The sequence below is a fragment of the Miniopterus natalensis genome, chromosome 1 (assembly GCF_054644295.1).
Source record: "Miniopterus natalensis isolate mMinNat1 chromosome 1, mMinNat1.hap1, whole genome shotgun sequence".
Classification (NCBI taxonomy): Eukaryota; Metazoa; Chordata; class Mammalia; order Chiroptera; family Miniopteridae; genus Miniopterus; species Miniopterus natalensis.
The window spans coordinates 179579882-179606305 of record NC_142081.1 but is presented as its reverse complement, the minus strand read 5'-3'; the positions used below and the strand labels follow the sequence as shown (position 1 = coordinate 179606305).

General features: G+C 34.3%; 1 protein-coding gene and 1 pseudogene across 2 annotated transcripts in view; one reads left to right on the top strand and one right to left on the bottom strand.

The window, feature by feature from the left end:
• Positions 1 to 26424, bottom strand: part of PDS5A (PDS5 cohesin associated factor A) — a 92929-nt gene that overhangs the window by 51334 nt on the left and 15171 nt on the right. For both annotated transcript variants that reach the window (XM_087827754.1, XM_087827757.1), the window contains exons 3-8: positions 8904 to 9107; positions 6407 to 6493; positions 5789 to 5886; positions 4413 to 4539; positions 2248 to 2328; positions 1246 to 1386 (exon numbers count right to left, since the gene is read on the bottom strand). In XM_087827754.1, the coding sequence (XP_087683880.1) occupies positions 1246 to 1386; positions 2248 to 2328; positions 4413 to 4539; positions 5789 to 5886; positions 6407 to 6493; positions 8904 to 9107 (738 nt within the window). The remainder of the gene's footprint in view (positions 1 to 1245; positions 1387 to 2247; positions 2329 to 4412; positions 4540 to 5788; positions 5887 to 6406; positions 6494 to 8903; positions 9108 to 26424) is intronic.
• On the top strand, positions 6623 to 7354 carry LOC107533038 (small ribosomal subunit protein eS7 pseudogene; annotated as a pseudogene).

Genomic DNA, 26424 nt, shown 5'->3' with positions numbered 1-26424 from the left:
TAGTAACTAAAGAGAGAAGTTTTTTGTTATGAGATTTTAAAAAAATCTATCAAATAAAACCTATTTTCAGGCTGCTTTCAGCTTGCTAGAAACCTCTGCTTTAGATTAAATGAACCTACAGAAGAATGGGGTATGAACAACCACTACAGCTTAGCTTCCCTCAGTTTACATAAGTGCATACACAGACATCTAAAAGTTAAGTTTCTAAATCCTTCCCACAATCTATCATGGCAATCTTGTTTAAGGATTAAAGATGCTTGACTTTTCATATTCAGACTATGAATACATTGGGGGAAAATATTTTAATGCTTTATACCTAGAAATAATTTGGCATGGAAACATCTATACGCTGTTGTGAAAATAAACTCACAATAAAGACGATGTTCTCTATATAACATTTTCCACACAGCAGAGTTTCTTAGAAGCCTGGTACCAATTAGTCCTTTATATTAAATAACAAATGCTTGTAATAAAGATAGTTTGGACAATTCTTAATTATCTATACATATTTCAATAGCCTAAAATACAAAGTTTTAATCCTGAATCTGTTTTAACTGTGTAACATGTCATCTGTGTAACATAACCGAGCCAAATATTTCATCTAAGTTTGTTATCTACAAAATAAAAACTGTAATGTTGGTCCTAATTACATATAGCTTGATTTAAGAATCAAGTAAGATATTGGATACAAAAAGCCTTTCAAAAAGTCTAGAATATTAAGCAAACAAAGGTATTATCTTGTGTAAGCTATGATAGGGGATCAAGTGTCAAATTTAATATTTTTTGAGGAGTTATAAGTTTCTTATTTAGTTATAAAAAAAATACACCCCAAGTCCTAAAGTAAAATTTTTGTCCTTGATCTATACTATGAAAGGGTCATAGAGTTGTAATCAAGACCCTGTGAGCACTCAGTTTGAAATCTTTTGATATTCAAAAACATACCTAAATAATAAATAACATTGAATAACATGCATTATCAGTTTCTGGGATACTATATTTCATATCTATTATTTGTGTCACTGTGTTTATCAGATACTTAACAACTATGTAAGTTATAATTTTGCAATGTATACTTGACTATGATCTAGATAAGAAATACTATTTTATTCAAATTATTCAAAAATGTATACCTTAACTACACACGAAAAGATAAATTGAACTCATATTTTTTAGCTAAAGAAAAACTAAGTCATATATATTTTTCTCTTAAAGTTTAAAGGGCTTAAAAATTATAGTCAGTCCTACCTTCAGTTTGAATTCAAGTTGCGGCATGACAGATAATAATAAATGAGGATCTATAGCAAAAAGTTCCTGAATCAGATCAAATACATGTTCTGACAAATCACTTACTGACGATCTTCCCAGCACCAGGACTTGATTGAAAAACTATAGGAGATATTAAAACAAAGATAAAATATCCATTTCATTTAAAAACTTGGATAAATTTTTTAATAAGCATGGGTTAAAAAAACTATATAATTAGACATTACATAAACAACAGAAGGGGTTGAAACAGATGTTTCAATTAATACATGATATGACAGTCACCAAAACAGATAAAATAAACCTCTAAACATCAAATTATGAATACTGCACAGAGGAAAAAGGTAAAGAACTGGATTGTTAGCTTTCTTTCAAATTAGGATGACATTTCTAGAGATCTTAATTTTCATTAAAAGAAAAACTTAGTTTATGTAACTCATCCTTGAAAATTTTATAGAGAAATTTCCTAATAGCAGAGGAAACATTTTAAGTCTTAATTAATCTTTTTTATTTTTATTTGAATGTGACCAATTTTTCCATGACTTTAGTAATAAAGAATATTTAAAGGTGGGGATGATTTTTTTAAATACTCAGAGAAAGTCAAATACATTGTGAACCAGAGGACAAAGAGAAGGAAAAGTTGATGATGTAAAAGCTAACTGATAATTTAAAAGAATGTTAGGCTAAAAAGAGAATATCGAGAGCACAATTAAATGACACCTCCACTCCCTGCCAACACACATACACACTTAGAAAGTATTAAATTTAAAAACGCTAAAGAGGAAGTTGTATGCAACTGATACAGGCATATATTTTTCTGGTAGTATCATCGAAATATATTTGGTTTTGAAAAGCAGCATACTTTTGTTCTAAATAGATGAAGCTGTATAGGCTAAATAAACCTGTATGTCAAAAGTTCTACTAAATTAGTACGCAGATTAAGAATTACACAATTATGGAACAAATATAGGCAGAAATACATACATTGGCAATGCATGCCTCAATAGTCTGGACTGTCCTTTTCAATAGGACTTTTGCGAGGTCAAAGGACTGTTTATTTAAGTTCTGAAACACAATAAAAAATACGCAAAGTTACAAATGATTTGGTGAATTTATGATAGCACCATTAGATCACTACAGTCTTTAAATCTACAAAACATAAAGCAAAAAATACAATGGAATCCCATTCAGGGTTTTATGCAATATCCTCTAGTAAAGTGCCTTTAAATGCAGAATTTGGTATTGCACAACTATGAATCAAAAACTAAAATAATACATTAATTAGCCATAAAGTAGATCAAGTTTAACTTTACTAAACTCAAAATCGACCTAAGGCTTTTTTGTTTGTTAACCAACTAGAACTGGCAATTACACCCATGTATCCTAAACACACCCCCACACCCCTCTTTAACCCATGACCAGTATTTCATTGTCTAATCAACATGTGCTCTGAGGAACAGTAGGCTGGAAAGTTTTCAAAGTAAAACTGTCAATAAATTATATTTTTGAAATGCTGAATACTGTGTTCAACTCTTCAAGATTCCCAAAGCACTGTAACATATTAAAGGGTCTAAAAAAGACTAGAAAAAAATACATACTTAATTTTTATATTTATTTTTAATCCTCATCTGAGGATATTTTTTCCATTGCTTTTCAGAGTGAGTCTGTGTATGTGGGGGGGAAACAAAGACACTGACTGGTTGTCTCCCACACTTGCCTGGACCGGGGCCGGGGATAGAGACTGTAACTGACTTGGCGGAATTGAACCCTGGACCCTTTAGTCCTTGGGCCGACGCTCTAACCACTGAGCCAAGCCAGCTAGGGCAATACTTAATTTTTAAAAACTTATTGAAAATGGAATTCTTGGGAGAGTATCTATTAACATCTCTATACTCTGAAGTTTTGGACAAAAATTTTGCACCTCTCCCAAAAAGAAACTGGGAAGCTCTATACTCTAGGTCAGTAGTCAGCAAACTTTTTATGCCAAGAGCCAGATGGTAAACCTTTTAGGTTTTGTGAGCCATATGGTCCATGCTGCAGCTACACAACCTGCTGCTGTAGTGTGAAAGCAGCCATTGACAAAATAAAAAGAAATGAGCATAACTGTGCTCAAATAAAACTTTATTTGCACAAACAGGCAGTGAGCCAGGTTTCTGACCGTTGTTCTAGGCTTTTACTCCACTGGCAAAAGGACAAGATTAGCTCAAAATTAAGGCAACCTTTATATTTGTTACAGGGGTATATTATTTCCTACTCATAAACATACTAACTAGAATATAAACACCAAATGCACTATCTATTCCTCTCAATGTTTTTCCTCTTATTTTATCTGATATATACTATCTCTGCCATACTCTCAAAATTTTGGCCAATTAGATTCATTTAAATCAATAAAATGCAAATAATATTTAGAGAATTAGAGAGTCTAGAGAGAAGAATTTATAATTAATTACATCTAACATCTGATAAGAAGTTACTGAAACATTAGAGGAAAAGAGTAGAAGGATAAAAATGAATAGGGGGGCAGGCCTAAGTATAGCCCAGTGGTGGAGCTTGTGGGGAGCAAAATCCTTCAGCTCCTTAGGAGGGCCTAGCAGAGAGAAACAGAAAAAGGAAATGGAGGAATGCACAGCTCTGAATCATCCTTTCCCCTTAACATTAACCCTAGTTAATGTTAATAACTATGATTAGCATTAACCATAGTTCCTGCTTCTGCCCAAATCTTTTTCTGAAAGTTCCTAAGAAAAATGTAGGGTATGGGTTCTGAGAAGAAATACAAATTCCTATGCTTTATATCTATGTTACAAAGGAAAAATACATTTTCTTTTCTTAAAAAACAACAAACTAACCAAGACAGTACTCTAACCCCTTATAATTCCAAGATTATATAAGCAGTAAATTTGAAACATTTTTAATTTTCCAGAAAATAGGTAGCGCTTAACTGAACGAAAATGTTCCACAATATAATGTTAATCAATGTATCTTCTAAAAACAATAAGAGCTGCAAGATTGATGTGTGTTACATTTTGTTTGGGCTGGATAATCATAGTAGGAATAATTACGTGGGCTCGCAAATGGTGAATAATTATTTTTAATGTGTGTAGTATTCCCTTTAAATATTAACTATTAATATTTTCATATATACAGACCTTATGCGCAGGAATGAGGTTAATAAGAATGGAGTCTAATAATTCTTGAGTTACTCCATCACCTTCCATGATGATAGAACTCATCAAGTCTAGCATGTGCATTTGTACCTTCTTATTGTGGCTATTGCTAAAAAAAAGAAACGGAAGGAAAGAAAAATAAAATCAAGGCATATAAAAAGAAAATGAAAACTTTTCCAGTTTAAAAAAACCCAAATCTATGTCAGATGTATAAGGATTTTCAGTTCAGGGAACCATGCCAATAATGACAAAGATTTGGCTACTCTACTTACTTTCTCCTTCTGTTGACTATTACAATAGCCGTAAAGTATTGTTGTAAAGTATAAAACAAAGACCTTTAAAATGAATTCAGTCCTTATACAATTAGAATTCAAGCAGTGGGTTAAACTCAATAACAAAAATGTCAACTTGAAAGAACATCTTGGCTTACATGGCCCCAGATTTTAAAATGTGACAAAATTTTAAGTATGAACACACATACAAAAAATGACAGATAATGAGGATAGATAGTTTTCACCCTTTTATCCTTTTAGATCTTAATACATTCCCCAAAATAAAACTAAATACACAAAAAAGCCTAAGCAATAAATTACATGTAAGTTATGGTACATACATTTGTCACTAGAAGTTTTAGTTCACCAATACCGAAAATTAAAAGTCCAATATAAAATGCTTACCAGAACATAGGACTAGAAGGTCCTAAAAATGTCATCCTGGTATCTCTCAAAGAATTTCAAATAAACAAAAAAATCAAGAAGGTATAGGGCCAAGAATCAGTTTTGGTCCTGCTTCCTTAGCCAGTGAAGAGTGAACTGTAGTCCTCAATAAATATGTCTACTGCTGATACAAACTTACCTAAAGAGATTGGCTACAAAACTATTATAACTAGTAGAACTAGATACCCAGGCTTCTCTCCTTATGACTTCTTAACTAAAGACTTGACTTATCCATTTTCACACTTGTCAGAATTATGCAAAGACAAATCAAGAGAAATATTCTAATTTAGTTATACTGCTATAGATACAGGAAAGTTTAAATCAAGACAAACCTAACTTTTAACACAACTTATGTATCTCTCACCTATAATTTAAAAATTTTTACTTGAAATAATTTATAATAGACCTGCTGGGCACTTAGTGGTAAAATGCAGCGATGAAAAATTTTAAAGTTGGTGGAAAAAATGTCATGTCATTAGATACACAGTTTTCTATAACATTTAGAAAGACACCCTTTTTGCATGCCCTCTCAAATATCTTCGTTAAGTCTTCTAAGAAAAACATTTCCATATAACTTTGAAATATCTTAGTGTATATGCATAGCAAGAAAAGACAAACAGAAATGTTTCAAAAATAACTTACTTGATTACTGAGAAGAGAGTCCTAAAAAGCTGAATAAAAATTTCATTGCAATCTTCCAATTCGAAGCAGATGTTATATGATTTAACCCAAGCTAAATTCTTAAAAAAAAAAAAATAATTCACACACAAAGAATAGTTACACAAAAGCAAATTCATTAATAAAATTTAATTTTTAGAATTAAAAAATCCATTTAAAGCTTATAAAAGTCCAACATATAACATTACAATTGTTAAAGTAGTTGTGTACTCTGACCTTTAATAAGATATATATCTGTTGTCATTAACCTTCTCTAATTGAAAAATATGAAATTGTTAGACATACATAATATACAACATATAAAAAGCAGTGAAAATTAATTCAACTTAATCCCTTTTTGGATTAGAAAAAAATAAAAACAGAAGGATGAAAATAAAGTTTTAAATAACAGTTTTCCCAGTGGAATATACTTTTATCTTTTCAGGATATGAGGAGGGAGCAAAAAATAAAAAAAATAAAAGATGTTTTATTAAGTGAGCTTTGTGTAAAACAAAAAGATTCATTTTACATTATAAAGTTACTATTAAGAATTTTCTACTACATGAAACGGTGATATTTTTAAAATAAAAAAATTTTTTTTACCTCTAATAAATAAAAGTATCTATTAAACTGTGGACTCTTTGTATCCTCCAAACCTTTTAACTGTCTGGTAATAAACAAAAATATGTCCTGTTAAAAAAAGAGGAAAAATATATTAATTTAGACACAAATATTTATCATTCTTTCACAACACATAATTGTGTGTGCAGTGTATTCTCTCTTATAAACTACAAAAAAAGAAAACTCTCCTTTAGCCAAATGACTTGGGACTGGCCTATTCAAAATAAGAAGAAAAGAGCAAATCATATAAAATTACATCCTTTAGAAGCAAAAATAAAGAGCAGGATTTGACGAGCTCTAGGGAGATCTAGGCCTCCTCTCAGGCTGGTGCTCACCAAGGCGTAGGCCACGTTTAGTTTGAGCACCACCAAGATCAAGAAGCCCAGTGGCGAGAAACCAGATGAGTTCGAGTCTGGCATCCCCCAGACTCTGCTGAAGCTAGAGATGAACTTGGACCTCAAGGCCCAGCTATCAGAGCTAAACATCAAAGCAGCCAAGAATACTGAAGGTGGTGGTGGTAGGAAAGCTATTTATAATCTTTGTTCTGGTTCTTCAACGGAAGTCTTTCCAGAAAATCCAAGTCCGGCTGGTATACAAGTTGGAGAAAAAGTTCAGTGGGAAGCACAGTGTCTTAGTTGCTAAAAGGACAACTCTGTCTAAGCCAACTTGAAAAAGCGGTATAAGGAAAAGTGTCCCAGGAGCTGTACTCTTGACAGCCAAGCATGACATGATCCTGGAGGACTTGGTTCTCCCAAATGAAACTGTCAGCAAGAGAATCTGAGTGAAACTGGACAGCAGCTGGCTATAAAGGTACATTTGGATAAGGCCCAGCAGAACAACATGGAACACAAGGTTGAAGCTTTTTCTGGTGTCTATAAGAAGCTCATGGGAAAGGATGTTAATTTTGAAATCTCAGAGTTTCAGTTGTAAACAAAAATGACTAAATAAAATATTGTTTTCAGTAGAAGCAAAAATAAAGATTATTACTGCTATAAATCTTTAGGCTATCTCATTCTGAGAGAACCATAGGTTCTACGTCTTTTTTTATTTTATTTTACTTTATTGTTGAAAGTATTACAGATGTCCTCCATTTACCCCCCTGCCCCCGGTTCTGTCTTGTTACCTTTCTTCTACAACAGAACTTCCATTTTACTATCTTCATGGCAAACAATTATTTTCATTTTGAGGACCTGGACACAAGTCTTTCCATTACTATTTCCTACATGTAAATAATAATTTTCAGTACCTACTTTTGAATTTGATGTGTGACTTCAAAGATGTGTGGAACAAAAGGTTGTACTTTTCAGGATGATAGTGCTTCATTACTTAATTAGCTTTCTTTAGAAGTTTTAACCAAAATAATATTAATATGGGACAAACTCATTTTTGGACTACTTAAAAAAGAAAGCAGGCATCCTGGCTGGTGTTGCTCAGTGGTTAAAGCATAGGCCCACATACTGAAGGATCTCAAGTTTGATTCCTGGTCAAGGGTACGTACCTGAGTTTCAGGTTTGCTCCCTGCCCTGGTAGGAGGCACGTGAAGGAGGCAACCAGTCGATGTCTGCCTGTCTGCCTGCCTGTCTCTCCCTCTATCCCTCCCTCCTTTCCTTCTACTCACTCTGAAAGGCAATGGAAAAAATAACCGCAGGTGAGGATTAACCAAAAAAATAAAATAATAAAAAAATAAAATAAAATAAAAAATAAAAAATAAAATAAAATAAGTATATATATATTCAAGGTGAAGGCACTGGGGTGGGGTGCTGGGTGGAGGGAGTCAATGAGGGAAAAAGGGGACATCTGTAATACTTTCAACAATTAAGATAAGCTTTAAAAAATAATTCAAAATATGAAATCAGCTCAAGATCAATTCAAAACAGGAGCTCCTCAAACATTTCAAACAAAGGCAGAACCACCAAGATGAACATAGTTTTGCATGTAGAATAACTTGCAGGGAAAAATAATCGTTTGAATATGTAAGTTCTGTTATACTATTGTTTTAAAAGGTGTCATTAATACACTACTTATCCCTTCAATTCAGCCATCTAGGCTTTGTGATGGTTTATCCTGAAGGTTAGATATGAGCAGACAAGGACTAACTTTGATCTGTACTTTTCAGTCTTATAAAAAAGACAGTCATTTTTGTAGATATTCAATAAAAATTGAATTAATAGTTTGTTTTGCAACTTATGATATAATTTAAAAAAATTTTTTAAATTGATTTTTTAGAGAGAGAGAGAGAGAGAAACATTGATTTGTTGTTCCACCCATCCATGCACTAAAGAGTTGATTCTTGTATGTGCCCTGGCCGTGGATCAAAGCCACATGCAACCTTGGCATATAGGGACGACACTCTTACCAACTGAGCTACCTGGTCAGGACTTACGATATAATCTTATGACAAGATAAATAATAAAAAAGCTATGTTCCTAAGGATAAGAAAACTATAAAAGGGAACCAATTTTGTAGAGATTATATTTACCTTAAGTTTATCGTGGGAAGTATATGGAGCTTCTGGAGCATAGATTCGAAAGATGTCAGCCAAACAACATGCTACAAGGAGACGCACATCTTTATTGGGATTCCTGAGGAAAAATTCAGATGCAAGATGCAAGGCCAGTGGGAGATACTGCTGTTTTTCATCTTCTGAGTCCTGATCCATATCCATAAAAGTTTTTACTACCATCTGTAAAAATGTATAAAAGAAAAAATGTAATCAACACCAGACATTCAGAAATTAGTGGATATATATATATATTTTTAAATTATCATTACAACACAAATGAATAATCAATTAGTATTAGAACACCACAATCAGTTTTTTGTAAATCTTCAGTTAAGAATTTCGGTAAAGCCCAGCTGGGCGTGGCTCAGGAGCTGAGCATCAACCTAGGATCCAGGAGATCATGGTTCGATTCCCGGTCAGGGCACATTCCCGGGTTGCAGGAGGCAGGCGATGGTCAATGACGACTTTCTCATCACTGATGTTTCAACTTTCTCTCCCCCTCTCCCTTCCTCTCTCTCTGAAATCAATAGAGACATATTAAAAAAAAAAAAAAGACACGAGCATGAACAAGTTTCAACTTCTGTATTACTCATAGATACATTTATCTGTATTTGTATCAGATTTATGAAGAATATAAGACTCTCATTATTCATTTTATATCTAGCGCAGGTAAAAAGTTTTTGGCCTCATATGCACAACCAAATTCATTTGATATGGAATATCGTCAATTATGTTTCTTTTATATTTTATTACTAAAGCTGCCTTGATTTAGGCTCCTTAAAACTGCTAATTTTATTCACACTTTAAGAAGTTTCCAATTCACAATAGAAAACCATGTTTAAATATTTTTATGTACTTGTACTTCTTATCAAAAGCTTTAACTATAAAATAACCTCTGTTATTTATGGTTATAAAATTAACAAATACACATTTTAGAATTACTCTAAAATGCAAAAAAAGTATAATTTTTAAAATTTATAATTTCTCAATGTCAGATAATTACTATTTACACTTTTGAGTATGTTATGTTGGTTTGTTTTCTCTGTAAAGATGCAAATAACCACACTATAATTCTTTATTCATTTATCAAATCACAATCATTTCCTTCTGCATTCAAATTTCTTTAAATAAGTCAGACTTTACCAAGCCAGTCACCATTGTCAGACACTGAATTTGTACATCGATTTCTATTTTGCCAAGACTTTTTATCGTGAGCAAGTGTTGAATTTTATTAAATACTTTTTCTGCACTGATTGAAGTGATCATTTTCCTACAAATTCTGTTAATAGAATAAATCCCACTGATTGATTTCCTAATTTTAATCCAAGTTGCATTCCTAAAATAAAGCCAACTAGGTCATAATACTTTTGTGTATTGCTAGGAGTGATCTGCTATTATACAGGGTAGGGCAAAGTAAGTTTACAGTAGTTTATATGGAAAATAATACAATTAATAAATAACAATACAAGAATAAACTGTTTCATGTACTCAAAACTATAAACCAACTTTTGCCCCACCCTGTATTGTTTCAATTTTGGCATTTATATTCATGAGAAATTTACCTGTAACTTCTTAAGACAACCATGTCAATTTTAGCACTGAGGTTATAATGACTCAAAACAAACTGGTAAGTGATTCTTCTTTTTTTTCCATTTTATGAAAAGTTTGTATGACTGGTTTTCTTTTTCTTCCTTAAATATTTAGCGAAGTTCTTTTGATTGAAGAAGGAATCATAATGGAATTTAGAAAATATTCTGAACTGAATGACAATGAAAATATAAACTATCAATACTTGTGGAAGTGTTGCAGTTAAAGTTGTACTCAAGGGAAATTTATAGCCTTAAGCATATATACTACAAAAGCAGAAGGAATGAAAAATCAGTGAGCTATATTTTCATCTCAAAAAGTTAAGAAAATCACCCAGCTGGGCATGGCTCAGCGGCTGACCATCGACCTAGGATCCAGGAGATCAGGGTTCGATTCCTAGTCAGGGCACATGCCCGATTGCAGGCTACAGCCAATCAATAACTCTCATCATTGATGTTTCTATATCTCTCTCTCCATCTCCTTTCCTCTCTCTGAAATCAATAAAGATATATTAAAAAAAAAAAAAGTTAAGAAAATAAATTAAATAAAAAGTAGGTAAAATCAAAGGGGGGGAATAAAGAACAGACATCAGTGAAATGGAAAATAAACATACAAAAGAGAAAAACCAACAATGCCAAACATTGACTGTTGAAAACCTACGAAAAAGAGGACATATTACTATACATCCTAATAACAATACATGAGAGGGGGGAGGACCTGTCACATAAGGTAGAATATCTAAAAAAATCCTACTTCTACAAAAAGAAACTGAATCTGAAATTAAAAACCTTCCCACAAAGAAATCTCCAATGCCAGAAAACTTCATCAATGAAAAGTCCTAAATAAGACAACCATATATAGATATGTATAGTATTAGCTATTCTGCTCAAAATATCAAGCCCCTCCTTGCTATTCTGCTGTTGCAGCTTCATATCTTAGTTTAGTTACACAGTCACACTCTGTGAGAATCAGCTTTTAAAATACAAACATCCCTGTGAGAGTTAATAGTTAGTAAGCCTTATATCTTAGTTATCTATTAACATTTTAGTAGAGATTGTTATATCTAGTTGGAATTAAGAATGATACAGCAGGTAAATTTAGGAATTCTTAGAGAAGTAAAGGAGCATTAAAATGGAAGTTGTGAAGAGATTAAAGATAATCATAACATTCACTTTGGTAGGACTAGCCACTCCACCTGAAACAATCTTATGTAGAACCCTTCTACATAGACATAATTCACCTACCCTCAACCAACAAAACTCATATTCACAGATAAGTAAGACAGTTTAAATCCTCATGCAAGCTGACAAAAGTCAAAGGACAGAGCACACAAACCATAGAGATATTTGGCCTTTATCTTACAGGCATGAAAGAGCCACTGAATTGTTTTAAGCAGTAACATAATATGATCAGATCTGCATTTCATGAAAATTCTTCTTCAGTTAAGAGGTAGCCAATAAAGGAATGCCTCACTCACAAGGTTGATGGATCCATGAAAGCTAAGTCAGCAAGACTTTCAAGTCATTAGACCAACTATTAGATGACTTTCAAGTCATCTAACCAACTATTCTGAAGCAGTCAGAGCAAGTTCAGTGGGAGGTGAGAGATGAAGTGAAATGGGCAAAGTATATACTCCTAAACACCGTAACTAAGGAGTTTAAAAAAAAATTATATTGGATATGGAGTCACAAAAAATGTGTTGTCAGTTGAAAGATGAAAGATATATTTCTCAGTAACAAAATACTCCAAAACAGTAATAAACATTTACTTACCACATAATTTCTATGAAAAAGGATTTGGAGAGTGGCGTAGCTAGGTGGTTTTAGCTAGGAATATCTCATGAGATTGTATCATCAGTCAAGGTTACAGTCACCTGAAGGGCTTGATTTGTTGAATTACGGATGAAATAACTAGTTCAGACAATCTCTACATTTACACTAATCTTTCAACAACAAAATCCACCTATCCAGGGTAAAAACATGTAAGCTTTGGAGTTCAATAAACCTTACAATTTTCATATTAAGTAGTGGTTTACTCACTAAGTACATACACATGGAATGTCAGAAAAGAATGAGCACTGAAATATTTGCCAAAATACTCCTTTCTAGTATCATATAATTATTTGTAACATAAATTCTTTGATCTAATATACATTTAAGGTGAAATCTGAGAGAAACAAAGCAGGGGCATACTTAATGCCTAATCCATTAGAACTACAAAATTTAAAGTTCTACCTACTACACATTCTAATTTTGGAGTTCAACACAGTAGAGCAACTTTTGAACCTAGAGCTCAAAGATCAAGCAACTTACTGACCAAATCAATAATATTACTCCTGTTTTCCTGTTGTACCTAGATTGTAAATTTTTAAAAAGAAAACACCAGTATTCTTAAGAGCCCAGGACTGCTAATTCCAAGTGATTTAGCTTCATACTGAATACAATAATAAAACTTACACTCCACTGTTATCACACCTAGTTTAGGTCCCTCTTATCTCATACCTGATTTTAGTCTCCTTAATTCTCAAAATCAAAGGCAGAGCTACCAAATAACTCTTAAAATATCTATTTTAAGGTTATCCTAATTCAAACAATGATTTCCCACTGCTCAGTACCTTATGACACTTAAAACAATCAGTTTATAGTTTTATCTTTTATGGGTATATATACGTATATATGTATATACAGGGGGCAAAGGTAGATTTACAGTTGTTTGTAGAATAATACAATAATTAATAAATAATAACACAAGAATACTGTGTTTTACGTACTCACAACTCTAAGCCTACATTTGCCTCACCTGTATACATATGTATATATTTATATGTAAATATAAAATGTTATATTAATTTCAACTCTCTATCCTAAGAATCTTTACAGATCTCACAGAAAAAAGAACTTAGAGAAAGCTCCAACACTTACTGAAGAAATATGTGAATATGTCTTAGAATTGCTTTTACCCCTCATAACACTTTTCACCTCAAACATACACTTAACTAAAACCTTACTTGTCCTTAAAGTTTTCGCCCAAATTCTACTTTTTAAAAAAATTTATCTTTATTGAAAATATTACAGATGGCCCCCTTTTCTCCCCTCCCACCCTGCTCCCACCCTCTTCTTTTTTTAAAAATTTTAAGTATATCTTTATTGATTTCAGAGAGAAGGGAGAGGGAGAGAAACAGAAACATCAACGACTCGGCTGCTACCTGCATGCCTCCAACTGGGGATCGAGCCTGCAACCCAGACATGTGCCCTGACCAGGAATCAAACCACAATCTCCTGGATCCTAGGTCAACACTCAACCGCCGAGCCACGCCTGGCCAGGCTCCCACCCTCTTCTTGAAGCCCTACTTGCAACTCTAGTCTTAAGGATCACTGACTCCTTTGAACTGAAAACACTGTACCAATTAAAAAGCAATTATCTCAGTGTCTCCTTGCTGTGGTTATTAGTATAAATACCATGTGTCCTCAAGAAGATTGTGATCTCCTAAGGGCCATGGGCCAAGTTGTACATACTATTCTATATTAGTCTTATAAAGTAAGATATAAATGCATAACATATTATGAATGGATGAAATGTTATTCGTTTACTTTTTTACATACTCTGGACTTCTTCAGTGGTTGACCAAGTCTGAGAACAGAAGCCCCTCTGAAATTCTGATTTGTTAATAGCTATGCAATAAATATACATTTCAAGACTAAGTGCTAATATTAAGATAAAACAGAAAATTAAAAATAGAATTACCACATGATCTAGCAATTCTACTTCTGGTATTTATCTGAAAATAAAAACACTAACTCAAAAAGATATGTGCATCCTCATGTTCATTACAGCATTATTTACAATAGCCAAGATGTGGAAGCAACATAAGTGTCCACTGACAAATAAATGGATAAATAAATAGTGGTGTGTGTGTATGCACACATTGAATACACACAGACACAGAATATATACACACACACTGAATTATTAGTCAGCTATAAAAAATAATGAAATCTTGCTACTTGAAGTAACATGGATAGACCTTGAGGGCATTATACTAAGTGAAATAAGCCAGACAGAGAAAGACAAATACTATATGACTTTCTTATATGCATTATCTTAAAAACAAAACCAAACACTAAGCTCATAGATGCAGAGAACAGATTGATGTTTGACAGAGGCAGAGGGTGAGGGGTGGGAGAAATGAATGAACTGTTTGTGGGTTGTTTTTTTCCATTTAAATAAACTGAATAATTTATAATTTTCAAAAAAGAAACAAAGAAACCCTGCACCTGAATAGGAGGAACAAACAACAAAGTATCAATATAGCTATTTTATTCCATTTCAACAAATTTATTCTTTGGGGAAAATTCAATAACCTGTTTTTCTAATAAACCACTAGAGACTACTTGAAGATATAATTTGTTTTGCTACTAACACAGTTAAGTCAAAGTTAGTATTCGTTAATGAAGCAAGGATATTATTTCATATCTAAATTGTATGGTATGGAAAAGTTAGATGCTACACATTCATTATCCTCTCCCTGAACTTCAAACCCAATTCTACCTGAAAGGTTCATTCTATGAACCCCAAACATTTAATAAGCATATGCTATAAAACTATACTTTTAATAATTCCTGAAAATTTCTAAATTAGAGGAAATGGTTTACTCCATTTATTTCTACCTTAGAGATAACCAGTATGATTAAGGTTCTAAAAATAACCTGAATACTGGTTACAACAGAGACAGTCATCACAGAAGCTATTTTTAGCTTCAAGGGAAATTTTTAAGGTCCTAAAAATATTATGAGTAGCCTTAAAGCCTTATAAAGTCTAACACTTACATTGAGGCTTCAAAGGTTTTGACTTTTGGTTTTAACATAACCTTACATGTTCTCTATCTTGGGTATTAGTGAGGTAAAAGGACAAAACCAGTGAAGGAAACACAACGTAAACCAATGAATTATTCTACAGTTTGGCCCTTACATAATTGAGAAAATTTTCAATTCAGAAACCATATTTTTAATAGGTGAAATATTTATAATAGTGCTTATAGCTATCACTTATTGAGTTCTTTCTGTGTGCCACACATATTTCAAGTAAATTAAATGTACCATTAACTCATCTAATACAATGATTCCTTGTGGGAGGATTATTATCATCCCCATTTAATAGATGAGAAAACTGAAGCTAAGTAGTTTATTCACAGGCATAAAAATTCAAATCCAGACAGTGTGATAATTAACTCTTACTTACTTCTTACCACTCTTAACCTATAGTATATATAGTGCAGTATAGTAGGACAAGTGGTAATGCAAAATGACTAGAGAAAAATAAAAAGAAATATAGAGAGCTATATCTTACATAGTACTATAACTTTTAAGTGCTGTAACTATTATAGTGCTATTATTATTAAGTGGTCATGTTACCAGGCCAAATAAAAAAGCCCACCTTTCTCATAATGTAGTTAGGTGAAGACAAAAGTAGAGAATTTAGATAGGAGCACAGAGCAGCTCAATAGATGACTTTAATATATTAATTTAACTAAGTGTTCTAGTTTTCCTTTTCCTTGATAAAAGTGGATCATTTGCCTTACTCTTAAAATGATCAATCGTTATTACTTAAGGTCTTTTTACTAAAAAATGCAATGAAAAGCAGTTGGCTTTTCTTAAGGTTAAATGAATTAGGATTTGGAAGAAAGAAAGGAAAAATGGGGTTCAAGCAGACAAGTATATATATGTGGGGGGAAAAACAGATGGAATTAATTACGGTCCAAGCAGTAAGAGCCAGAGGATAAGCAAAAGTAAGTCCAGGGAAATTCCCTAGGGGCAAGATGAAAAGGGGATGGTGGGAAAGAGTATACAGCGGCAGAGAAGTGAAACTGGGCAAAGGTTCCCTAAATCAGTTGCCAGAAAAATACTTCTGCCCAGAATCACTTGAAGACTGCTAGAGAAAGGAAACAACAAAAGCAGGTTCTTTGACATCAACAAAATAAACAAATCTTTAGTTTGACTAAAAAAAAAGAGAGAAGACTCAAATTACCAGATTCTGAAATGAAAGAGGGGATACTACTACTGAACTTACGGAAAAGGATTATAAAGGAAAACTACACACAAAGAAAAGCCCATGCCCAGATTTAATTCAGATTTACTGCTGAATTCTACTGAACACTTCAAGAATACCAATTTTCCCCAAACTCTTCCAAAAATAAAAGGTGGTAAAACACTTCCAATTTGTTCTATGACGTCAGTATTAACCGGTTTCCAAAACTAAACTAAGATATCAGAAGAAAAGAAAATTCTAGACTAATATATCTTATGTATATGTATGCAAAAGCTTCAACAAAATACTAACAAACCAAATCCAGGAGCATACAGAAAGAATTCTATACTATGAACACGTGGGATTTATGTCAAGAATGCAAGGTGGGTTATTTAACATTCGACAACCAATTAATGTAATACATTATTAATTAAAAAACCCAAAAAACAAAAACAAAAATCACATGATCTTAATGGATGCAGAAAAAGCATTTCACAAAATCCAACACCCTCTGATGATAAAAATACTCAAAAAACTAGGAATAGAAGGGAAATTCCTCAACACGTTCAAGGTCATTTGTGAAAAATCCACAGCCAATATAATACTTGATGGTGGAAAACTGGATGCTTTCCTACTAAGATCAGGAATAAGACAAGGGCATCTGCTTTCACCACTTCTATTTAATGTTATACCGAAGGTTCTAGCCAGGGCAGTTGGGCATATTAAAGACATAAAAGGCATTCAGATTAGAAAAGAGGTTTATCTCTATTCACAGATTATATGATCTTGCATATAAAAACTCCTCCTAAGAAATCCATTAAACCAATTAGAATTAATAAATATGTTTAGCAAAGTTCCAGGATATAAGATCAATATACAAAACTCAATCAAATTTCTAACTACTTGGAATAAACAATCTGAAAATGAAATTAAGATAACAATTCAAGCCTAGCCAGCTTGGCTCAGGGGTTGAGCATCGACATAGGATCCAGGAGATTTGAGGTTTGATTCCTGGTCAGAGCACATGCCTGGGTTGCGGGCTCGATCCCCAGCAAGGAGCGTGCAGGAGGCAGCCGATGGCAATGATTCTCTCTTATCATTGATGATTCTCTCTCCCCCTCTCCCTTCCTCTCTCTGAAGTTAATAAAAACATATTTAAAAAATAAAATAAAAAATAAAATCTGCATCCACCTAAAATGAGTAAATTTGGCACTTAGAGCTCCACCTTGGCCAAGCAAGAAAAGTCCAAATTAGGAATATTAAGAGCACAATAAATCTAACTTTGATAAAAAACATAAGCAATATATAAATAATTAACATTTGGGCTTTTCCATACTAAAAATACAGTACAGGATGCCGGGGGGGATAAATAAGCAGAGCGCAGATGGTTTTTTTAGGGCAGTGAAAGTATTCTGTATGTAATTATTTGTCCAAACCCATAAAATGCACAACATCAAGAATTAACCCAGGTAATCTATGGACTTAGGGTGACTGTGATGTGTCAATGTAGATTCATCATTGGCAACAAAACATACCATTCTAGTGAGTGACTCTCATAATGGGGAGGGCACGCATGTGTGGGGAAAGGGGGTATATGTTTAAAATGTCTATACCTTTCCCTCAAATTTGTTATGAAACTAAAGCTACTCTAAAAAGAGTTGTTTTTTAAAAAACACAAAAAACAAATTATGTTTTAAAGGATTACTTAATGACATGGATATACTCATACTGTTCCATGAAAATTAAAATATATTTACAGTATAATTAAAATTTTATTTAGTCCTGGCTGGTGTGACTCAGTTGGTTGGAGCATCATCCCCTACACTGAAAGGCTGTGGGTTTGATTCCCCATCAGGGCACATACCTGGATTTCATGTTTGATCCCAGTCGGGGTGAGTATGGGAGGCAGCCCATTGATGTTTCTCTCCCCCCGCCCTTCACTTTCTAAAATCAGTAAGCATATCCTTGGGTGAGGATTTAAAGAAAAATTTTTTTAAAAAAGGAATCTAGCCCTAGCGAGTTTGTCTCAGTGGTTAGAGCATTGGCCTGCGGAGTGAAGGGTCCTAGGTTCAATTCTGGCCAAGGGCATGTACCTTGGCAGCAGGCTCGACCCCGGCCCTGGTCGGGGCACATGCAGGAGGCAACCAATCCATGTGTCTCTCTCATATCGATGTCTGTCTCTCTCTGTCTCTCTCTCTCCCCCCCTTCTACTCTCTCTGAAAAGCAATGAAAAAATTATCCTCGGGTAAGGATTGAAAAAAAAAAAGGAATATAAACTTTGAGTGATGATGATGTGTTAAGATTGGCCCATGGATTGAAAAAAACATAGTACTCTGGTGATGGATGTAACACGTTGGTGAAAGAGGTAGGGCTAGGGAGGAAAGGCAGGGAGTTGTTGGAAACTCTGCACTTCCCACTTAATTTTGCTGTGAACTGCTCTAAAAAATAGCATCTAGTGGATAAAAAAAAGCATTAACAATTAAATAATAAAAAAAAGTGTAGAAAAACATAAAGAACCACCGACACAGCAGCAGTGTATATAAGGAGACCACTTTGTTTCTGGAATAAGTTTAAATCATGCTTACACACATCACTCTTCAGCTCAAATGTCTGAGTGATTTTTTAAAAAATTCTAATTCCTTTCTTGTCATTTAAGGACTTAATTATAATTTTTAAAATCAGATAAAATATCAGTTAAAGGATGAGAATTGAATATAGTAGGCCAAATTGCATAGCATTACTCCCAAGAGATCAAAAACCAATTTTATTTTATTACTGCCTGATGATTTTTACTACTTTCTTCAAAACTATTTAGGTAGATGCTTCAAGAAGAAAACCATTTTCTATACTTCTCTCAGAAACAGTAGTCTCCTTATGTACACCAAATCAATCCTTATGACTATCAAATTAAACACTTTTATTCAATGATTTTCTTTTTGCAGATGAAGAATTCACCTCTACGTATAGTAACTAGATGAAGGTTATTTAATTTAACAAACAGCTGAAATTACAGAACAATTATACATGGCCACTGAATTTAATTTTCAAGTATTAACCTTAACAAAATAATCTGGCATCAATTTACTATAAACGTTCACTTAGAAATCCTTCCACAGAAATTCTAGGAAATTTTGGACAAACACACACTGAATATATGTGATAAAAATCCAATTCATATTACAATAATCTAGTATATAAAATTCTACTAATCATGCTTTTAAATTTTACTCATCTGCAGCCTTGACACCTAGAGTCATATGACAAAACTCTTCAGACAGTATCATTTTCAAATGGATTACTGTTCAATGAAGGTGCTATTTGGTCTGGACAAGAGGATAGAAAGACTCCACAAACTGATCACAAAGAAAGGGTGGTATTCATGTACTTAAGAAATTGCTTGGTCAGGCTTAGACACACCACTCTTCAGCTTGAACGCCTGAGATATTTTTTTTTTAATTGAAATTTCTTCCTTTGACATTTAAAGACTTTAACAATTTCATAGGTACTATCCTCTTTTTCCTCCCAAACTATTCTCTTTTAAGATGTTTTAGCAAAACTGTTCTACTCATTTTATTCAAACACAACAAGCTGCTATTTATCTGTATGGTATGTTTTACCACCTATTTGCCTACCAAAGTCTGAGCCTTCAAATCCCAGTCCAACTGTCACCTTCTCCATGAAACTTTTGACCATCAAAATTCTTAGTATTTCTTTATTCAAAGAAACAGATGCAATCCTAGCATATGATTGGCATTTAACTTATAAAATATATGATAATCTTGAATATTCTTCATATAACTGGAAATCCATTTCAGGGCTACTCTATTATAAATTCAGTTTCTCCAAATGGACCAATGCTATTTAAAAGTTGGATTTATCGGATCAATCACAGTGTTCCTACTTTGGTAGAGTTTTAAATGTGTGATTTTAACGATAATTTTATAACATGAAAAACAACAAATACATATTATGGCAGTTCCCAACTTTTAAACAATCACATAATATTAAAAAAAAATGATATATTTGTGACCCCCAAAGGCTGAGGGTCTCTATATTTAGGCACACCTATAACTATGTAGAATTACACCAGCTGGGAGGCTCTGCTTTAATGTAAAAGACCAAATGCCAACAGCAAGGAAAAGAAATTCCTTTGTTATGTTTGTGTTTGTCTTCCTGTTGAAACTGTTATCTAGAAATGTCTTGATTTGTTGTCTTCAAAAAATAAAAACTTGGTAGTTTTTTTATATAATGTATAAACTCCACTCATTTTCTCTTTCTGACTGAGGAATTCAACTAGACATACTTCCATGTGCCAACAATCTCAGCAAAGTGGTGTTTAACTTAATTAACTCTGAAAACAGAAGCTAACAGAAACAAAATTCATTGATGTCCTTAAATCTGTTTTCCTCGTGCAGCACCAGTCAGTTTATCTTTGGATATCTACAGATTTCTGATATAGGGAAAATAAATCACGTATTGGCGTTCTATATACCAATGTGGTTTATTTCATATATTATTTTTAATTAGTCCTCACCTAATTTCTATTTAATTAAAGGTCTTTTTTTTTTAATCCTCATCTGAGGACATTTTTTCCATTGCTTTTCAGAGAGAGTGGAAGGAGAGAGAAAGAGAAACATAGATGTGAGAGAGACACATCAACTGGCTGCTTCCTGTACACAGCCCCCGACCAGGGCCGGGGACCAAGCATGCAACAGAGGTATATGCCCTTGACTGGAATTGAATCCAAGACACTCTTTAGTCTGAGGGCCAATGCTCTAACCACTCGAGCCAAATCAGCTGGGCTTAATTCAAGGTCTTGAATTAAGACCTAAATGAGGGCCCAGTCGGGTGTGGGTCAGCGGCTGAGCATCGACCTAGGATCCAGGAAATCGGGGTTCGATTCCCGGTCAGGGCACATGCCCGGGTTGCGGGCTAAGCAGCCGATCAATGACTCTCATCATTGATGTTTCTATCTCTCTCTCCCGCTCCTTTCCTCTCTCTGAAATCAATAAAGATATGTTTAAAAAAAAAAAAGACCTAAATGAGGTTTGACGATTTCAATATCTGTTACTAATAATTTGTCTCCATCTAGACCCCCTCATTTCATTAAACAAACTTAAAAAAGTCACTCAATTTCCTTTGAATTTTTAGGGAAGTCTAACAGAGTTTTTACACCTCTAAACTTCAGTGTGATACATTTATTTAATCATTCTCATAAAGAATTTCTCTTGATTTCCAACATATTAACTTGCAAATTTGAAAGCCAATTTAAAAGTAGGTATTATTTAATAATACATTATTGAGAGGCTGGACATTCTTATACTTGCTGGGGAAATCACTAAATGGTACAACTCCAATGGAGGGGGAATTTGGCCACCTCTAACAAAATCACTCGTATTTACCTTTTCACCCAACAATTCCACTCCTAGACATTTACCCTAAAGATACAGCTCCACAAATACAAAACAACATGGGAAAGAGGTTAATCACTTTAGCATTATTTATAATTGCAAAACATTAGAAACAATCTTAAACGAAACAATGAGAGACTAGTTGAATAAGTTACTACTATGGCACATCTATACATGGAATACTATGAAACCATAAAAAAGAGATTTCCAGATATGAAGTGATTTCCAAGATATATTAAGTGAAGAAAGCAAAGTGCAAGAGAATACATACAGTAGTCTATCTTCTGAGTAAGAAGGGAGATAACACAGAAAGGATAAACAAAAACTAATGAAAATGATTATCTATAGTAGCTGATAGGTGGAAACTGAGTGGAAGAGATAAGATGGGAGTAAGACATCTGAAAACTGTAAGTTTGACTCTTGAACCATAAAAAATTAAAAAGAATGGACAAGTGCTCAGCCAGCGTGGCTCAGCAGTTGAGCACCGACCTATGATCCAGGAGATGGAGGTTTGATTCCCAATCAGGGCACATGCCTGGGTTTCGAGCTCAATTCCCAGCAGGGGGCATGCAGAAGGCAGCCAATCAATGACTCTCTCATCATTGATGTTTCTATCTCTCTTTCCCTCTCCCTTCCTCTCTCTGAAATCAATATATTTTTTTTAAAAAAAGAATGGACAAGTAATCCGTAACACTGAATACAAATATTCCTACAACTCAACAACAAAATAACCTGATTTAAAAATGAACAAAGGACTTCAATAAACATTTCTCCAAAAGATACACAAATAGCCAACATGCATAAAAAGATGCTCAACATTAATCATAAGGAAAATTCAAATCAAACCCACAATGAGATATCACCTCACACCCGTTAGAACAGCCATTATCAAAAACAGAAAATAACAAGCATTGGTGAGGATATGGAGAAAAATGAATCCTTGTGCACTGGTGGGAATATAAAATGATGCAACCACTATGGGAAACAGTATGTGGGGTGGTGTAATATAATCTGTAAAGAAATATATATTTGGTCTTCGTCCATAATTCCTGGCTCACAGCTCTAGGAACTCTTGGAACTCCCTAAGTGTTGAGGGTGAAAAAAGGTTATCTTTCATTATGTTAATGAGGTGACTTTTGGAAAGTAGCCAAAGATGAAGGCTAGTTGGTACTAGAGCCAATCATGTGATGAGAGGGTTGTAATGTTCAGTCCCATCCACCCCCACCTTCAGGGAGGGGAGAGAGGCCATAGGTTGAATTAATCATCAATGGTCAATGATTTAATCAATCATGACTATGTAGCAAAGCCTCCATAAAAACTCAGGAGAATGGGGTTCAGAGAGCTTTCGGGGTGGTGAACACATTGGAGATTCAAGGAGAATGGTGTCCCTGGAGAAGGCATAAAGTTCCATACCCCTTCCCACATACCTTGCCCTATGCATCTCTTCCATCTAGCTGCTCCTGAGTTATATCCTTTTACAATAAACCAGTGATCTGGTAAGTAACTTTTTTCTCTGAGCCATTCTAGAAACTTAACTGAACCCAAGGAGGGGGTTGTGGGAACCACGGATTTATAGCTAGTTGGTCAGAAGCACAGATGACAACCTGGAATTGAAAGTGGAATTCAGCTGGGGGGGGGGAGGGGGGCTGGAACCTCCAATCTGTGGCCAGTCTGTTGAAACGACAGGTCAACTAGGCTTGAGTCTCACATCTAAAGTGTGCGTTTGCGGAAGGGGAGAGTCTTGTAGGACTGAACCCTTAACCTGTGGAGTTTGATGCTATCTTTGTGTAGACAGTGTCAGAATTGAGCTGAATTCTGGGAAACACTGCTGGTGTCTGAGAATTGTTTATTGCCATGAGAGGACTCCACCCCCAACTGTAGAACTAGGTCTGGAAACCCAATTTAGGGGGTTCTTCAAAAAACTAAAAATTATCATAATCCCAGCAATATATAGTCTGGATATATGCAAAAGAACTGAAATAGGATCTCAAAGAAATGCATGCATACCCATGTTTATTGAAGTATTATCTCAATAGCCAACAGGTGAAAGCAACCTAGACATTCACCAATGGATTGGTAAATAAAGAAAGTGTGATGTGTAGCCCGGCCAGGTGTGGCTCAGCAGTTGAAAATCAACCTAGGATCCAAGAGATGGCCGTCTGGTTCCTGAACAGGGCACAGGCCCGGGTTGTGGGCTCAATTCCCAGTCGGTGGTGTGCAGGGGGTAGCGGATCAATGACGGCTCTCTCATCATTGATGTTTCTATCTCTCTCCCTTCCTCTATGAAATCAATAAAGATGTATTTTTTTAAAAAAGACGACGTGTGATGTGTATATATACAATGCAATATACAGCCTTAAAAAAAGGAGGAAATCCTGTCATATTCTTTTTTTTTTTTTAAATATATCTTTATTGACTTCAGAGAGAGGAAAGGAGAGGGAGAGAGAAAGGTAGAAATATCAGTGATGAGTCATTGATCGAGCCCGCAACCCAGGCGTATGCCCTGACCAGGAATCGAACCCTGATTGCCTGAATCCCAGGTCAACGCTCAACCATTGAGCCATGCCCGGCCGGGCCCTGTCATATTCTTACAACATGGATACATCTTAGGGACATTCTGCTAAGTGAAATAAGCCAGTCAGAAAAAGACAAATACTGTATGGTTCCCCTTATATGAGGGAATCTAAAGTAGGAAACTCTTAGAAAGTAGGGTGGTGGCTGCCAGGGGCTGGGAGGAAAAAGCGGGGAGTTGTCCAATGGGTATAGAGTTTCAGTTTTACAAGATGAAAAAGTTCTAGATATCTTACTGTATTAACAATGAGTATACAGTTAACACTAGTATAGTGTACATTTAAAAATGGTTAAGGTAATAAATTTTATGTTATGTGTTCTTACAATAAAATAATCAAGCAAGGATTATATCTGTCAGTGGAAATAAAGAGTTGATAGATGGACAGATAGAATACAAACAGAAAGAAATTGTATATAAATTGATAACATAACCACTCAGACAAAGAATTCAAATTCAAGTAACTAACAAACATGGTACTCTATATAAACTTAATGGGACAGGAAGAACTACAAAGAAATCTTACAAAGAGATACTGGTATAGTAGGTCTGAGTTTTTTTGTAGGGTAGTATAAATAAATTTATCAAACTTAAGGAAAAACAGTTTACACTGTAAGAGAAGGATAATACAAAGACAGAATGGAGGAAGTTTAGGATAAACTTTGTGGTGCTAGATTTCAACTGACAGTAAAAGAATAAACTCATGATTGCAAGTTTATTTCCTAGCTCTATATACTGAAAGGGCCTGAAGAAATCACATCCTAGTAACAACGTGAATACAATGCCCATGCCCAGATCTTGGTTTATAAGCACCATCCCCTACTAAAATGGAAATAGGGTTCTTTGGGGAAAATGACCCATCCAAATTTTGGGTCAGGGAAACCCAAGGTGAACATCTTGAGGTAGAAAACAAAGAAGTGCTCAAAGACTCAGAGATGCATATAAGAAAGACAGAAGTTTGGAAAAGATACCCAAACCAGCATGCTCAATAGGGACAATTTGACTCTAAAAGGAATAAAAACAGTAGTGGATTATAATGCACTGAATAAAGAATCCACGAGTAATTTATTTTTATTTTTAAATAATTATTTTTTATTCAATTTTAACTCATTTTTTTTTTTTTTCAGTAACTAACCAACCAACGGTCCAAAACTTGAGAAGTTAATTTACATTGACCAAAAAAGAGATAAAATATAAAAATTTAAGATACATATGATCCAGAATGTAAACATTATTTTCAATATCATGCAATATAAACAGCATATCCATGGCATGCAGAATTTACAGCCTCTTTCTATTTCTACTTCCACTAATGTCTTTATTTACTTTTTTTATTGTTCAAAATATTACAGATGTCTCCTTTTCCCCACTGACCCATTCCACCCCGCACCCACTCCCCGCCCCAGGCCTCTACCACACTGTTGTCTGTGTCCATGGGTTGTGCATATATGCACATAAATTTCTTGGTTAATCTCTCCCCACCCACCCACCTCCACCTTCCTTCTGAGATTTGTCACTCTGTTCCATGCTTCTATATCACTGAATCTATTCTGTTCACCAGATTATTGTGTTTAGGTTCTATATGTAAGTGAGATCACGTGATATGTCTTTCTCTGCCTGGCTTATTTCACCTTGCGTAATTTTCTCCAGGTCCATCCATACTGTCCCAAAGGGTTCGAGATCCTTCTTCTTTACAGCTGCATAGTATTCCATGGTGTAAATGTCCCACAGATCCACTCATCTACTGATGGGCACTTGGGCTGTTTCCAGATCTTAGCTATTGTAAATTGTGCTGCTATGAACATAGGGGTGCATATATTTTTTCTGATTAGTGTTTCAGGATTCTTAGGATATATTCCTAGAAGTGGGATCACTGGGTCAAAAAGCAGTTTGACGAACCTCCATA